Source organism: Sus scrofa, chromosome 1, assembly GCF_054392235.1.
Source record: "Sus scrofa isolate SSC_HxYL_T2T_F1_AM1 chromosome 1, Sscrofa_HxYL_maternal_Yorkshire_Landrace_v2.0, whole genome shotgun sequence".
NCBI classification, from domain to species: domain Eukaryota; kingdom Metazoa; phylum Chordata; class Mammalia; order Artiodactyla; family Suidae; genus Sus; species Sus scrofa.
This window is the reverse complement of record NC_139383.1, coordinates 50,125,856-50,141,947: the sequence shown is the minus strand read 5'-3', so window position 1 is coordinate 50,141,947 and position 16,092 is coordinate 50,125,856. Positions and strand designations below refer to the sequence as shown.

Genomic DNA, 16,092 nt, shown 5'->3' with positions numbered 1-16,092 from the left:
GAATATGTGTAATAAAGCAGGGGAAAATCTAACATAGCTGCTGAGAGCCTTGTTGCCATGTTATTACTGTAACACGTAGCATGTCTTCATCTTCACGGAACAATGGAAAAAACCCTTTCCAGAATTCAAAGTAACCTCTTTGCAAAGTTTTCAGAAGGAAACTTAGGTGTGATTTAGGACCAGCTGGTAGCTTTCTGCAAAACTGATCGAAGAATTTAATTTTACTTCCTTTTTGTTTCTGTACATTTCCTGGAAGTAAGCACAGCTGGGCATACAAGATAAATTATTAGCTTTCCCGATTTCTTTGACATTGGAATCAATGACTTTTCTCATGTAGGAAATGTATGTTGTTCAAAAAACACTTAATAAAGAATCACACTCCCTAAGGCTATAGTTTGCAAACCTAGTACCAATAAAATGAAGTAAAGAAAGGTAGATTAAGCAGGTACATAAAATTTTCCTGGTAACTAGACCTAAGCCCAGAAAATAGAAAGCTATATACTATGGTGATTGTTGTCTTTAAAAAGTTAGGCATTCAGCATTTGATTAAAAAGTCTGAAATCTTATTATAACACTATTTCCATATTTAAAACATTTAATTGGACTTATCATTTCACTTAGAGCAAGTTTTCCAGGAACATAATCTTCTGTTTGAATTTAATGTACACTTGGAAATATATCAATATTTTCCCACTAATTAATTCACATTCATTAAGAGGAAATTTACTTAAATTGAGTGTTGAGTGAAATAGCTGGAACAAATATCTGAAGTGGAATGCCAGAATCCTAGCATGAAAACTAATAAAGGAGGCAGCCAAAAGTAAGTCTGATCTTGATTTTGTGTGTCGCTAACTTAACCTATGTATTTCTGACTACTCGTCCTGCTCTACTCAAGCCTTAACCTTTCAAAGATGAATTTTTATATGGTTCTTGCACTGTTGCCACTCAGCTAAATATTTCAGGAAATAAAGTGTAAACCTCCTATTGTTTTCCAGATAGTTCATCCAATCAGAGCCCTTTTATTACAAGGAGGAATATTTTTTCCTTCTATTTTCCGGGACCCCATTCCAAGAAATAACTCATATATATATATTGTATAGGTTTTGAAACTTCAAACTTTTTGAACTCTTTGTATTTGTTAGATCCTTAATGCAGCTAACACGTGGAATATATTATCACATGAATGCTCAGAATAAGGTAAATTTAAAACATTCTTAAAAATGAATGAGACTCTATTATTATTATTTATTCTTATGGGTCATTTCAAGGAAGGAAAAGCCAGCCTACCAAGGGTAATACATGGCCAATACATGTCTTAATCATAATAATATAAATGTGGAGAGTTAGTAGAAACTGAACCCAACATCTACTGTTTCAAGAACTATTAACCTGAGCGTATGTGTGTGTAGACAAGCACATACCTAGAAAATAAGCAGAGTGGGTATTAGTACACATGGAGACAGATGTAAATTTATACATTTTTATCCACCACCTCCACCAAAGAATCTGTTAAGGTACTACTGAAAGCTTCTTAAAGTTGGGCACATTTGCTGTATAATTTGCATTGTGGAGAGAAAATAAAATAATATGATGTGTGGATATTAAAATAATGCCTTCTGAACCCAAATGAACCTTTCCCAAATTTCTGCTCATTGGTCTTATTTCACACGGGACAAACATGGGGTCTTACACACGACATCCCTTTGTGACACCATCAAGTCTTTTCAGCCAATCGATCCTTTTTTAAATGATAGTTTGGAGTCCCTTAATATTACAGTAACTGTCCCCTGGGTACGCAAAAAGAATTCAGCACATTACTCCAGAAATGGACTCACTCACAAAGAATAGAGAACAGGACTGTCACACATGCACACATACACAAGCACACACATACCTCATTGTGGATGCTATATAATACTTGCAATCTTATATCTTGCTTTTTAGAAGCTAAATTATTTCTGTTTACATTAAGCTTGTAGTCAACTAAAACCATTAAGTTTTCCTTTCAAAGAGAATATTTAAATTTTACGATCCTTATTCACATTATTTGAGTGCAAATTATACTGAGTTATTCAAGTAAAAAACAAATAATTTTGAAATAGTTTGGGGAGGTAAACATTTCTTTCCATATAAAGCAAAGTTAGGCATTGAGCCTTGGCTGATGTTGTAGATCCCATTACAAAATCTGGTCTCCTGTGTAACTGGGATACTTTCTTAAAGCAGATCTGTTAAGAACAAGTGTGTGGGCTTTTAACCTTATTGTGAGACTAGCTTCCAGCAGTCTTTAAGTAAACTTGAGGCTTCACAAAATCACCTGGGAAACAAGACATTTAATGGGAATCATCCACTGAAATATCTGGAGTATAGCAAGTGACCTTTGAAGCAAGCATTCTAACATGTGAAAGACAACTGAAGATATAAAGAGAAGGCCAGTGTCATCAGTAAGCTCCTAACTGAGGACAGTGAGAAACCAGTACCTGTAAACTATTTCCTCTCCAAAGTAGTTCTCAGACTCAGTAATTTACAGTTCTACTCCAAATCAATTACTTCTACTGGAGCTTAAATGTACTAAAGTCATTGGCTGCTTATCTTTAGCCCTGAGGCAAATGGCTGTGAAGACGTTGAGGAAGAACATGCCTTCGTAACGTTGTAAGAAAGTCAAGAGATTTCCAAAACTAGTTTGGAGGAAATGGCAGCAAGATCACCTAGAGATTTATACTTGAGAGAGAAGGGAGAACGGAAATGGGAAGCCAGTTCTGGGGCTGTACACTCCTCTCTCTATTTCAGTTTCAGCCCCAGAAGCACATCTGTCAGCTTTGTCAGGAACATGGAGGAGTCTCTGTACCTCCTCGTTCCTGAAGTGCACTTCTTTTTTTTTTTTTTTGTCTTTCTGCCATTTCTTGGGCCGCTCCCGTGGCATATGGGAGGTTTCCAGGCTAGGGGTCAAATCAGAGTTGCAACCTACACCACAGCTCATGGCAGCGCCAGATCATTAACCTACTGAGCAAGGGCAGGGATCGAACCTTCAACCTCATGGTTCCTAGTTGGATTCGTTAACCACTGTGCCACTACGGGAACTCCCCCTGAAGTGCGCTTCTGCAGATGGTACGGGAAACTTACACTGAGGCCTTGCGGACACTGGGGACCTCTTCAATCCTCCCTCAGCCTCGTTTTCCAACAATCATCCTTTGTTTCTCTTCTCTGCTGCCCTGGGGCGGAGTCTACCTGAGTTCTGAACAACTCAACAAACATTATCCAGAACCAAGCAGCTGCCATGTGCTAGAGTGACAGGTATGAGAGAGATCCCTCGCACTTGGTCCCCAGGAGCTCACACTGGGCACCAAGACACAGAGTCTGTTGGTAACATAAAGTGCTATGTCAGCAGAGTACAGGGCTGCTAATTCTGCTTGGTAGCCAAAGTGACTTAATAAAAAAGAGGTGGTTTTTCCTGAGCTTTGAATTCAGCAATCTGTGATAAGGAACTGATGGTGGGAAGAAATCAACATACTGACTGTAATTATCTTCTTGAATCTTCTCTTACCCAACAGGTTCGTGCAGTTCTTTCCACTAGCTATGACCGCAGTTCTTTCCATGAGCTATGACCGCCCCTGACTGGGCTGCAAAATTTTGCTCCTTTGGACAAAGCTGTTAAGAAAACTAATATCTGAATTGGTTGATGCCTTTATAAAATACCAATTACATCTCTAAATTCACTACGGAGTAATTCAGTAATCTACATCAAGAAAAATAATTAGGAGTGCTATCTAACCCAAGGGAATGCAAAGAAAAAATATTAAAACTAGTATAATTGAAGGGAAGGTATAAAATAGTGGGCTTCTTTTCTGTTCTTGTTGATATGAAACATCTTTTTCACAGAGAACAGCTAATAAAATGTTTCTTGCAAAAAAAGAATAAAATAATATTCACAAAACTGTAATTAAAAAAAATACATGCACCCCAATGTTTATGGCAGCACCGTTCACAGTAACCAAGACATGGAAACAACCTACATGTCCATCAACAGATGACTGGATAAAGAAGATTGTGTGTGTGTGTGTATTTATATATTACTCAGCCATAAGAAAGAATGAAATAATGCCATTTACAGCAACATGGATGGACCTGGAGATGATTATACTAAGTCAAGTTAAGTCAGATAGAGAGAGACAAATATCATATGATATTGCTTTTATGTGGAATCAAAAATTTGACACAAATGAACTTATCTGTGAAACAGAAACAGACTTACAGAGAACAGATTTGTGGTTGCCAAGAGGGAGAGAAATTTGGATTGGGAGTTTGGGATTAGCAAATGTAAACTATTATATACAGAATGGATAAACCACAAGGTCCTACCATATAGCACAGGGAACTATATTCGGTATCCTTTGATAAACCATAATGGAAAAGAATACATATGCATAATTAAACCATTTTGTTGTATAGCAGAAATTTTTACAATATTTTAAATAAACTATACTTCAAAAAAATTTTAAAGAAAGAATAAAATAATTTGCTACTAAACTATGCAGATAAACAGGCTGTGTGACCTTTGTTACGGTAATATTGTAATATTTGTGTGCTGGATTCTCACAGTGCATTAAGCCAAAAAGGAACATTAGCAGACTAGGTTCTTAAAATCTAGCTAACTGTTTAGCAAATAAAAGTCGAGTGCCTGGGTGCCAGATCCACTGCATGTGTTGAGCCTGTCATCCATCTGTTGTGTTCTCTGCCAACTGCTCCACTTGGGGTGTGAGTGGTAGGCATTAGGAGGGAATAAGAAACCATTAAGAAATAAAATCAACTGCAGAGTGAGCAAGTTTCTTTTTCTTTTCCTGTTCTTCTCAGGTTTCTGCTTATTTTAGTGTTATCTTTTAACAATATACTGCCCACATAAGACAATTAAATGAGACTTACTCCAGGTAAAGGCAGTGCTTTTTTCACTGACAATCTGGGTATCATTCTTGCAACTTTGGTGACTGAGCCAACAAGTAGGCTGACAGAACAGTCTTCTTTGTGGTCATTTTTCCATGAATATAAATTGTTTATGAGCAAAAATTCAATCCTATGTCCAGATTTGACTCTACCTTCATTCACTGCAGAAGTGTCTGATATACAGGAGTATATGATTCTCTGTTTAAGACGTATCTTCTCTAACATAGAGCTCATGCTTGTTTTGGGAAACTTGACAATTTCTTAGGAAGGAAATATCTCATTTTTTAGAATAAAGCTATACTGAACTTCTTCCTTCCTCATTTAGAATTTCGATTCTGACAATAAATTGTCACAATGAGATACTTTAACTTTTTTAACTTGGGAGGAACTCTGAAATTAATCTTAACTCTGAATTTCATTGGCAAACTGGGTGAAACTAGATAATACAGAGGGAAAGCGAAATGAGAAAAAAACCCCTCTAACTTCCTCAATAAATGCCTGTAAGTTTCAAAGTCTCTGAGGCATTAATGCCACATCTGGATCAGGGCTGTTGTAAAGTTCATTGTAATTCACAACAGCTACTGGCCTTGTCTGTGCTTTCATAAACTATAACAGCATCTGCCTTTATTTCCTGAAGCTGCAGTCTTCTCATAAAATGTCTTTTTAAGGGAAAATCAAGATTCAAAGATGACGGTCATTTCATTTTCCAACGGAAAAGAAATAAAAAGATAGGGGACAATGGATCGGCCCAGTTCAGTCTCATCCTGCTGCAAAGACTTGCGGGGGGGGCTTCAGAATTTATGGTGAAAAGACCAGTCACACAAAACAGCTCTTAATGAGGACAGTTAGCCCAGCTCTTTTTAAGACATGAAACTTGGCAACTCTCTCACCATGTAACCAGATAAACTTCTTAAGTACCTTAATGCAAGTGGCTTTCTACCTCTAGAAGTTTGCTTTTTTTTTCTTAATAAAGTGATGGTACAAAGTTAAACATTTTTCTTTTTTGATCAAATGGATTTACAATTTATGGATATATTTGATCAAATGAATATAAAATGTATATATATGTATATATCAAAAGCATATTTGGTGGAAAGCATAAAGAGAATTTTCTAGATTAGATATTGAGGTAAGGTTAATCGGGAGAGTGTGCCTGCCTGGAGGTGGGTGTGCAGGGCAGAGAGGATCTCCAGAGAGTCAAGTATGGAAAGTTTGAAAGCATATTACAAATATAATTTGAAATTTGGAAATCAAACAAAATAAAACTGTATTATTGTTATAACACTTATTTCAGATGGTAAAGCGAGATAAAATCTTTTCACCTGATGGAAAACATGATAATTTTTTTTTTTTTTTTTTTTTTTTTGTCTTTTTGCTATTTCTTGGGCCGCTCCCGCGGCATATGGAGGTTCCCAGGCTAGGGGTCGAATTGGAGCTGTAGCCTCCGGCCTACGCCAGAGCCACAGCAACTTGGGATCCCAGCCACATCTGCAACCTACACCACAGCTCACGGCAACGCCGGATCGTTAACCCACTGAGCAAGGGCAGGGATCGAACCTGCAACCTCATGGTTCCTAGTCGGATTCGTTAACCACTGCGCCACGACGGGAACTCCCATATGATGATTTTTAAGAGCTGGACATATTTTTCTGAGGGTGGGACAGTCAGAATCTCTAAGGCTAGGTAGACTTTAAAAGAGGTCTATATATTTCAAGACAAGTAACACAGCCCTCCTTGAAACAGGAAGAAAGTCCTCTGTGCAGTTCCCTTTCTAGGATGCATACAAATGAAGTTAAGATCTAATTCAGAACTGTCTGTAAAGGAAATGTGAATACTTGAGGGTTGCTCCAGACAAAGTAATACAGTAAGAGTGCAAGAGCCATGGATTCACGTGGGTGGAGCTTCAGGTCCTAACTCCACACTTTGTTAGTGATGAAACTTGGGGGAAGTTTTTATTCTCTCCAGATCTCAGTTTCTTCATCTGTGAAACAGTGATGATAAATTTCATCTCATAGAGATATTGTGGGGAATGAATGAAATTATGTAAAGAAATCTCTTGATAGTATTTCGTACATAATAACTATTAAGTAAATAAATGGCTGCTATTACTATGATTGCAAAAGTTTATATTCATACATTTTTCAATTAGGTTGAAAATTCATTAGATTCCTATATCCAGTTTGTTTTAAGAAGTCAAAGTTATCTAAGATATGTAACTTTTATTTTAACTTTTCCCCTCATTTTGAATAAATAATATAAATACCCTCAAATGAGTTTTAATTGAATCTCATAGTGAGTCAGAGTTTAGAATTACAGAATCATCAAATTGTTTTTTTTTAATTATATCTATTGCTTACCAAATATTTAAATATTAGGCACCGAGCTGGCAATTTCATGAGTAATTTCATCTAATCTTTAAGACAAAACTAGAAGTAGGTACAACATAATTCCCATTTCATAAAAAATAAAACTTAGAACCACTAAGAGACAGGCTCTAAATTACACAGAGAGAGGCTTTGAGCTGGGATTCAAACCCAAGAAGTCTAATTCTGGGTATTTAGTATTTGGATGGTATAACAATGATGGCTATCATCTAATACCTAACCCACAAAAAGTGAAATTAATTTAGCAAAAGTTTTTCCACTAAAATAAACATTTTAAGACAAATTCTAGGTAATTCAGATGGAAAATTGGCTTTAGCATAAGTTAGGGTCTATATTTATTCAATTTTTTACTACCACATTATTAGGATTAAGACTATTGGAAGATAATTATTCCTATATTTAAAAACTATGCCCATATCTCAAAAAACATATATAAGTAAAATAGGGAGTGAGGCAATTTTTTATTTGCAATCTTCAGGTAATGAATGCAAGCATGCTTTGAGTGTGATGTTTGGAGGTAACACAGTGGGCAGGATTCACTCTCAGCATCCAGATCTTGTTTTCCCACAGCATATCACAAGAATGGGAGTTGTGAGCATGTGTGTGTATGTGCATGATGTGTGCATGCGCTTGTGTGATCTCATGCATTAAGCCACTCACTCCTCTTGGAAATGGCACCCTCCAATTTACTTGTTTTGACTGACAGTGGCTCCTGTCCAACCGAACTTACCAGAAGTAACCAGTGACTAATATCTAAGCACACTTGCTAGATAGAGTAGATTTCCTTAGACAAATCCAGAACAGAAATATAACCAGATCTCTTAGGCAATATCGTAGCTAGCTGAGTTAATGTAAAGGGCACAGTTATTTTCCTACAGCGGGTTGGCACTAAGGCTGTATCTACATATATCAGGTTGAATGCCCACATGAGTCTGTACAAGGTGATGAGTATTATAATTACCAAAGAGCATAATTAAATGCTATAGTTCTTCATTCTCAAAGCCTCCATGACTCCATAGTCCATAAATTGATTTCATAATGTAATGCTATTCACTGTACTATTTTTCACTTGGGCCTCAGAAGAAAAATGCCTCCTCAGGAAACTAATACTTTGTTTAGGGCCTTGACTTAAAAAAATTTACTGCTATCACTTAGCCAAACTTCAAAGTGCAGGTTTATTTTAGAATAATGGGATTTATATGCAAATCAATTTATTGCTGTATCATATTGAATGTAATTGTAAAGTGCAGCTGATATACAAATTCTATTATACACTGCTCCGAATAGGCTTCACTCCATTAATATAAATCAGTTTTCTCATGTAAATATTAAACCTTAAAAAATAAAAAAACTCTTTCACTTGGCAAATATTATACCTGAGACATATGCTCTCTGCTACTTTGCATATGTTCTTGCTCCAAGTGAGATAATTCATTTTTTCTTTGTCTTTTATCAGAACTCTTAAGCATTTCTAATTCTCAGAAAAGAAACCCAAAGAATCATAAATGCTGAGAAGCAGAATCAAAGGAAGCTTGAGAATGCTGTACGTGTACTCTGGGAGATGCATTAATACTCTGTGGTAGATAGAGCTCTAGGGATACATACACTTTAAGAATTATTTTTCTGGAGTTCCTGCCATGGTGCAATGGATTAATAATCCAACTACTGTGACTTGGGTCACTAAAGAAGTGCATGTTCCATCCCCAGCTCAGTGCAGTGAGTTAAAGGATCCTGCCTTGCTGCAGCTTCAGTGTAGGTCAAGCTGCGGCTCGGATTCAAGGTTCGATCTTTGGCCTGAGAACTTCCATATGCCACTGGTGTGACCATTAAAAAAATAAAACAGAAGAATAATTTTTCTTTGAAAACTTAGAAAAATCAATCAAGTTATTCTTATTATAAAACAAGGGAGGTATTTTACCCCAAGATAAGTGCCCATATTTAGAACAATAGTTTCAAATTTCTGAAACTTAAAAAAATTTTTTTAAATGGATATGTCTTCCCTGGAATCAAATATTTAAAACTTATTAACCATGCCATCAGATAACATAGTAGCTTTCTAGTTATCTTCACTTTGTCTAATTCATTATAGTTATTTTAAATAAATGGTAACTTGTGGATTTTAGAAGTGAGAAAAATACTCTTGAGGTGACATTTCTTCACTGATGAGTGTTACATCCCTTTAACAGCTAACTGAAGTGACAAGTTAGAAGCAGACCTAGCACCACCAGAGGCTGTGACCTTCAGGAGAGGATATGGTCAAAGACTCGGTGATTCTACAGATACTGGGAGGGTCCCTGAAGATGCCTGAAACCAGGACCCAAGAGCTGAGTACAGCCTGATACTATGCTTGGCACCACTGGAGGTTGCATAAACCATCTGATTGCGAGACTCTTTGAGAGCAACTCAAGTATTTAGACCTACGGAAACTGCTTGGGGAAACATGCAAGAGAGCTCTCCAGGACTATGTGAATTGGCTTTAGAACGCCATAGACACGGCTTCTTCTTTTCCATGGCAGTTTTAAGTTCCCCAGAGAGAGTGTCTTCACACAGATCTTGTGAGACTCTGTCACCATTTTGACCAAATAGGCCCCAGGGGCTGCGGCTTCTCATTCCCAGAATGGCTGGGTCCAAACAAATCATCAGTACCTGGCATTTTCTCTTACGTCTATTGAAGTTTTACTCATGTGGTACCAAATGAAATCACCACACAAAATTCTTTCTACAAATTTGGGCCTCTAGGAAAAGCAGCAGTATCTTTAATTCTGAATAGTGTTGGTCTCTGTGACACCACATCCTGCTCCATCTCCTTCACTCCTCCCAAGAGGCCCTCTCTTTTCTGTAAAAATTCTAATTTTTTCTGGAGAATTTCTTGCCTTGCCTACTTAACTTCCTAGCCTGCTGCTTTATTATTCCCACAGCCCTTGATGATGATTGATTTGATCAACTTCTGACCGGGTTGGACCTGTTGATCACTTTATCTAGCTCTTACTCAGAATCCCTTCTGCTCAGAGCACCTCTTCAGGAGTTGAGAGCTTCCTCCACAGCCCATCAGTACCACCTTCTACCTGGTTTCCACAAATTGGAGCCAAGAAATATCACTTTGGTGCACTGGATTCAATTAATAGTATTTTATACCAATCTTAGTAAATGCTGTTTAAAAATACTCCAGGGGAATTTTATCCTGCTTTCCTATCATTCATTGTGTAAACCCATATAAATCTTACTTCACAGCCCACAGTAAAGAGGTCTAATAATCAATTTTATAGTCCAAATACTCCCCAATGACTGTACTTGGCTTAAAAGAGTTCCCAAATTCAAACAATTTTAAAAATCTCAATGATTTGACGTCTAAACAATAAGATTGTTACAATAATTTTCAGGAAGAGATTGGTGAAATGAGTATATAAGGCAAAATTGGACTGGGCAATATCTTTGGGAGTTAGGTGATTAAATACTATTCTCTAGGAGAAAAAGACATTTTGAAGTGTTATCTGAGGTCTATTTGGGGAATAATTTTCCAGTTTATTTCTGTATTATTATCTTCCATATCAAGTTAATTTCCCCCAAAGTGTAGGCTTTATGAAATGATTGCTTTGCTGACACATTTTAGAGAAAATCAAAATAATTTAAGATGAAATAAGTTAACTTACTTGACTCTATAGTCAAAAGCTTTAGTCGATTTGTTTTTTTTCTGCTCCCCCTCCTTCAAATCTCACTTATGATGAAGAGACTTCGATTAATGTCATCGGCAAGATTAATAAACAGGAGGACAGCAGCCCAAATAAACGTTAACTTGTAGCAAGGTATCACTGTTTGACAGTTTGTTGGGTTTTACTGAGGCTAACATTTAAAGGAGTAAAGAATTTGCATATCGGGCTGAATAATTTCTAAAAAGAAACAAAGCAGCATCAATGAAGCAGTCAGATATCAGAGACCCACTTAAAAAGGACTCAGAAAATAAGTTCCGAACCTCCTACCACTTCAGCTTTCATTACTCTTGTGACAACGTTAGGTTAATAAGCACAGGCTTATGACCTTCTAGATAATGAGGCACAACAGACTCACTTGGTAATTAGAGCAGCTACATCAGCTCCAGAAACTTATGCTAAACTTCTCTTAGTTAAGAAGAGAATCTTCTTGGCATTAACATGTGAAACTTTAACAATTCAGCAATTTAAGTGAAAAATAAAACAAGGTAATTTCAGTTCAATTTACAAATTTAATGATTTTTTCAATTTTCCTAAATAAGTATGCTAAATTGCAACACAAACCTCTTGCGAGTGAATTTGTTAGAGTCATCTTTATAATATTAGAGAAGACAACCATTCTATGAGATTAATATATACTTACAGACTTTTACTGATGGATTGAAATATACTTGTATCTTATCATATCTCATGTGGTAGTGTATTTTTAAATGTTCATTCAACTTATGTCCATAGTGAAATACATATTAAAAGGTATTATACCAAATATAAAATAGAGAAATGAAGAAGCTTTTAGTCTCTTAGAATAAGGGCTAATGTTCTGGAGCAAGTGTTTCCTGCAAAGGGCCAGACAGTAAGCATTTCGGAATCTTTGCCACTATTATGGAACACAGTTGTATAGCACAAAAGAAGCCTTAGCTCATATGAAGACACGCAAGCATGGCTGAGTTCCAGCAAAACCTGATTTACGAAATCATACAGAGGGGAGTTTGGGGCAGCCCTCCTATAGGGCCACAGTTTGCTGATCCCTGGAATACCAGACTTATTCTGCATACTTTCCCTTCCTGTCTGATACAATCTGATAAAACAGTCACAAAGTTTAATAAAGTAGCAAATCAGCATACCTTTTCACCAGGAATTCCAGGAGCGCCTGATTCACCTTTAAGACCAACTTCACCCTGAAATATAGAAATGCTCATTGGTCTTTTTTTTTTTCAACGCTGTATTAATAACTAATGTTGTCAAAGAAGATCTATCATTTCATAGTTGAGTTGCTTTTGCTTGTACCAAATCATGTGCCTCAAGTTCTTCATGTTACTCACAAGTCATTAAACTATACTTTTGAAAATTATCAAAAAGTTAATAATAACTCTCAAAGTGCTAATCAAAACTCAAACTAGACATTCTCCATGTAGACATATGGAATTCAGATTTGTCACTTCTATTTATTGAAGGTAAGGAATGATTTTATTCCTATAACTTCAACTAATACCTGATGTTTTCGATTCAAATAAATCACGAACTTTCAGATTCCAAGGTACCTATATTTTTATATTTAGTGACCCTGGCCTTCTATTACATCCTCCAGGAAAAACCCCAGAGCTGGGTCAATCCATTTGTCAGTTTCCCTGCCCTTCCATCCAACTGGAAGCATTTGCTGAGTAAGGATGCTAGACTACCTATAACTGCCTTGATGGCTCTTTCACAAATTCAGTCTAATAAATTTATTCTTGAGTCAGTGGAAAATAACATAAACTTTTTGAATGAATTTCTCTACCTCACTAATGCTTAGTAGAGATTAAGAAATATATTAGAATTTTATGAGTATCTAATACCCTTATTGCACTGATACTATATGTTGATTTCTGATTTAAGGCATGCAAGTAAATATCAACTTCAAGTTCCTACAGATTACATAAGTTTATATCGGATAGAGTAAAACATAAAAAAAAGGAAGAATCTGTGAATTAATCTAGTATATTTAATACTGGATTAGAAAGGATGAAGAGATATTCTTTATTTCTCATACTGACATAGACAAAAAGTCAAAAGTATAATATTAAATTCCACATCCTCGAGGTTACTACTAAGTGAAAATATTCCTTCTTTTAAAAAAGATGAGTATATTTTGATTCAATTATTTGTATTGGTGGGGTGTGTTTACAGAATGGGTCATATTAATAATGTCAGATTGGAAAGGAAATAAAGGGAAATTCAATAGTGATCTCTGGGTGAACACGCTAGACCACTCAAAATAGAAAATTCCATATAGTGAGATTTGAAGGAAGGGGAGCAGAAAAAACATAAATCAACTAAAGCTTTTGACTATAGAGTCAAGTAAGTTAACTTATTTCATCTTAAGTTATTTTGATTTTCTCTAAAATGTATCAGCAAAGCAATTATTTCATAAAGCCTACACTTTGGGGGAAATTAACTTGATATGGAAGATAATAATACAGAAATAAACTGGAAAATTATTCCCCAAGTAGACCTCAGATCACACTCCCCCTTAAGTTCAGGAACACCGAAATCGAGCTGCTGTTTTATAAAACTCTGAGGGAATTTCAACTCTAAAGTGGGTGAAGGTATTAGCAAGGGTCTTAAAAAACTGAGAAAATAATGTGGTTGCTAAGTAATTAAGTTGCTAACTATGCTTGCTAAGAAAATGGAATTAAAAGATTCAAAAAATTACAATTGAGTCTAAATGAAAGAAAAGTATTAATTATTATTTCAAATAATGTTAACCAGAATAAGTCTTGGGCAGAGGGCATGGTTAGAATGGTTTGATTAGGTGGCCTAATACAAAATACTCATTAAAGCTATGTGTTTATAAGAGTGGATGAATTTCGAACCATCCTTCTCCATTAGCGGGGGACATCATTTTTATGAAGAAAAAGGAATTACATCAGATTAATGAAGCATCGCAGTGTGTATGAGAAAATGAGAAAATAAAGATAAACATTAAATCATGCCAAAACTACGGCTTTTTTCCCAAATATTTCTGATTCTTCATTAATTAATAAGCAGTACAAGCTAAAACTAATCAGATCACTATGTGAAAACTTAAAAAAAAAAGCTTTTGTTTTTTAAAGGAAAAAGTATAGCATAACACTGGTACATAATATAACAATCCTTCATGTTTTAGCTTATCTAGTCCTTTCTCTGCAAACTGACTTTTGCCTGCTTGGCAAGGTCTCCTAGGCAATTGGGGCATAGAATTTATAGGTTCTAGAAACAACCAAGTTCATGACTTAGGCTTTCTTTGTGGTATAATGTTCACTCATTCATTCAACGTATTTTTAGCTCATATTCTATGCTATTCTATGGATGGTGCTCAGAGAACTCATATTCGGGGGGGGGGGATAAATAGAGGCATAATGATAACATGCTGAGTGACAGTAAAAGTGTTAAGAAAAGAAAAAAGATAAAGGTAGAATGAGGGAAGCTTTTTCTATAGAGATGTCAGAATAGGCCCTTCTATTTAAAGCGATTTCTGAGAAAGAGCCTAAATGATGTGAAGGAAAGAGTCAAGTGAATGTCTAGAAGAATATTCAGGGAAGGGTAACCTGATGCAAAGTACTTGGAACAGACATACCAGGGGAATGTGCAGGAGATGATACAGGGAGGGGTGTATAAGGAAGAGCTCTATACATTATGGGAAACTTATGGCCCATGGAGAGAGCTTTAGTGTTATCTTAAGGGAAATAAGAAGCATTTCTGGGTTTTGACCATCTTACATGATTAGTCAGAACAGTTGTCTAACTCATAGTGCATGGGCATAAATAAAAGCAAAATTTGCTCTTTATATAGCTGCCACAGATTGCAATAAGGATTCTCAGAATTTAACACCTTTGGAAATATCATAATGTGTAATACATCCATAGCTTGGAAAGAGATCTTGAAATTGTATTCTCAAAACTTTTCTCATTTTATCTCATTGGGCCAAAAGTAAAATGCTACAAAAGATTAGTAATATATATCTTATAGTTAATGAGAAAAAGTAAATTATCATTGTCTCTGTATGGTTTGTAATCAGCATCATACTAAGCATAGCAATGTAAGGAACTTCTCCAAAAACTAGAACATTATATCTAAGGAAAGTCATTTCAAATAATACTGGGAATAAAAGACACAGGTTAGAGTTAAATATTTAAATCACTGAGTGATCTTTTGAAAAAAACATTAAATTATGAATATTTATGATACACAGCACATAATAACAATTCAAGATTTTTATATACTAAAATATTTAATCACTTGAAAATTCTAAGGGATTATCTAACAAAATTAATATTTATTTGTTTTTGGTCAAGCCATGTATGAAACTAAACTCAAAGGATTATCTCCACCTCTCCTTCAACACATAAACAATATCACTGTGATTAGGAAAACAGAGGAAACACAACATTTGTTGAGTATATATGATGCACCAGTTCCTGATACTAAGTATTCCTTCTTCACAATAAACTGTTGACTTAGTGTTATTAGGCATCATTTTCAAAGCAAGTAAGAGGTAGACAGGACTCAATCCCAACTGATTCAGCCTCCAAAGTGGTACTCCTTCTAATATGCTGACCTATCTCCCCTAAACAGCCTTCCTTGGCCTTCTAGACCAAAAGGAAAACCTTGAGAACAATATCTGGTTCCCTTAGTAACACTGCATTTCTGATCTTCTCACAAAATCAACTATTCAATATGCCTTAGAGCAAACTGACTTTTGATCTTCAAACTTTGCAGGTACTATTTTGTGCTCCAGACTCAAACACAAATGGAAAGCCATTTTAATTTACTGCACATTAAAGTTGCAGGATCACATAGTACAATAAGAGAAATGTACTCATCCTCAGCTTCTCAAAATGAAACAATACATCCGTATTTATTACAAGCACCAAGAAAGCTGATCACATTCATGGCCATGGTCATCTGAAGTCACATTAACATAGCAAGGCTTATGCTGGTTTAATCAAATGCTGGTGCATGTATTGAAACAATAAAGGAAGTACAGTGATTAATTATTTGCCTTGTTTTATAGATTACCAATTTATTTTATCCCAGATGTTTTTGTC

At 35.8% G+C, this 16,092-nt stretch overlaps 1 protein-coding gene across 5 annotated transcripts in view; it reads right to left on the bottom strand.

Moving 5' to 3' along the window:
• The window catches only part of COL19A1 (collagen type XIX alpha 1 chain), a 357,656-nt gene that overhangs the window by 269,812 nt on the left and 71,752 nt on the right, over positions 1 to 16,092 (bottom strand). For all 5 annotated transcript variants that reach the window (XM_084958732.1, XM_003121272.6, XM_084958748.1 and 2 more), the window contains exon 10: positions 12,151 to 12,204. In XM_084958732.1, the coding sequence (XP_084814858.1) occupies positions 12,151 to 12,204 (54 nt within the window). The remainder of the gene's footprint in view (positions 1 to 12,150; positions 12,205 to 16,092) is intronic.